The sequence below is a fragment of the Pterocles gutturalis genome, unplaced genomic scaffold (genome assembly GCF_000699245.1).
Source record: "Pterocles gutturalis isolate BGI_N339 unplaced genomic scaffold, ASM69924v1 scaffold47814, whole genome shotgun sequence".
Taxonomy (NCBI): domain Eukaryota; kingdom Metazoa; phylum Chordata; class Aves; order Pterocliformes; family Pteroclidae; genus Pterocles; species Pterocles gutturalis.
In genome coordinates this window covers 1-707 of record NW_010137537.1, presented here as the reverse complement: position 1 = coordinate 707, position 707 = coordinate 1, and the positions used below count along the sequence as shown (strand labels likewise).

Here is a 707-nt window from a genome sequence, read left to right as displayed (position 1 = left end):
TCTCACTCACCTGAAAGAAGGCACAGCTACTCCTCTGAAGACCTACACCTGATCACCCACCTCCCCTGCAAACTCCAGTGCTCCCCTGTGATGAAGATCTAACACTGCCTCAGGGACATCTTGGTAAGGCAGTTGAGCCTTGACTAACAATACCGCATAAAACGAAACACCTTTGCGACTTGTTTTTCAGTGCACCATCATTTTTGTCCTTATCTTTTTACCTCCCTTTCTATTGGCCTCAAATCCTGTCAGGACTCGAAACTTGCACCACAGGCAGACCAGATTAACTCTTCCACATCCTTGTCAGGCAGGAACCAGCAACAACATCCAGAGCTGCAAAGCGGTAACTATTCGATGGCCGCTTATCACTGCTCCGTAGACACCACAACAGTATTTAAGCATTTGCCCGTTTCAGCATGTGGTTTTGCAAACGCTGACAACTTTCCAACTATCTCATAAAAACATATATATTTTGTTTTTGTGTGGTTACTACAGACAAACCTCTAACACACATAGAGGGGGAAAAAAAACCCAGCTTTAACTTTCTCGAGCTGCCGCCCGGTCCCGGCCCTGGCCCCGGCCCGCCTACCTTCTCTCCCACCCTGCAGATGAGCGATTCGAGTCTCTCCTCGATCTCCGACGGCTCAGACGTCCTCCGCCTCTTGTGGGGCTGCCCTGCTCCAACACACCGAGCACACCGTTACCGC

General features: G+C 50.1%; 1 protein-coding gene across 1 annotated transcript in view; it reads right to left on the bottom strand.

Moving 5' to 3' along the window:
* The window catches only part of LOC104468489 (nuclear cap-binding protein subunit 1-like), a gene marked incomplete at both ends in the record, with an annotated part of 8028 nt that extends 7358 nt beyond the window's left edge, over positions 1-670 (bottom strand). The window contains one exon of the mRNA XM_010082633.1: positions 590-670. Coding sequence (XP_010080935.1) covers positions 590-670 — 81 coding nt within the window. The remainder of the gene's footprint in view (positions 1-589) is intronic.
* Positions 671-707: the final 37 nt, after the last annotated feature.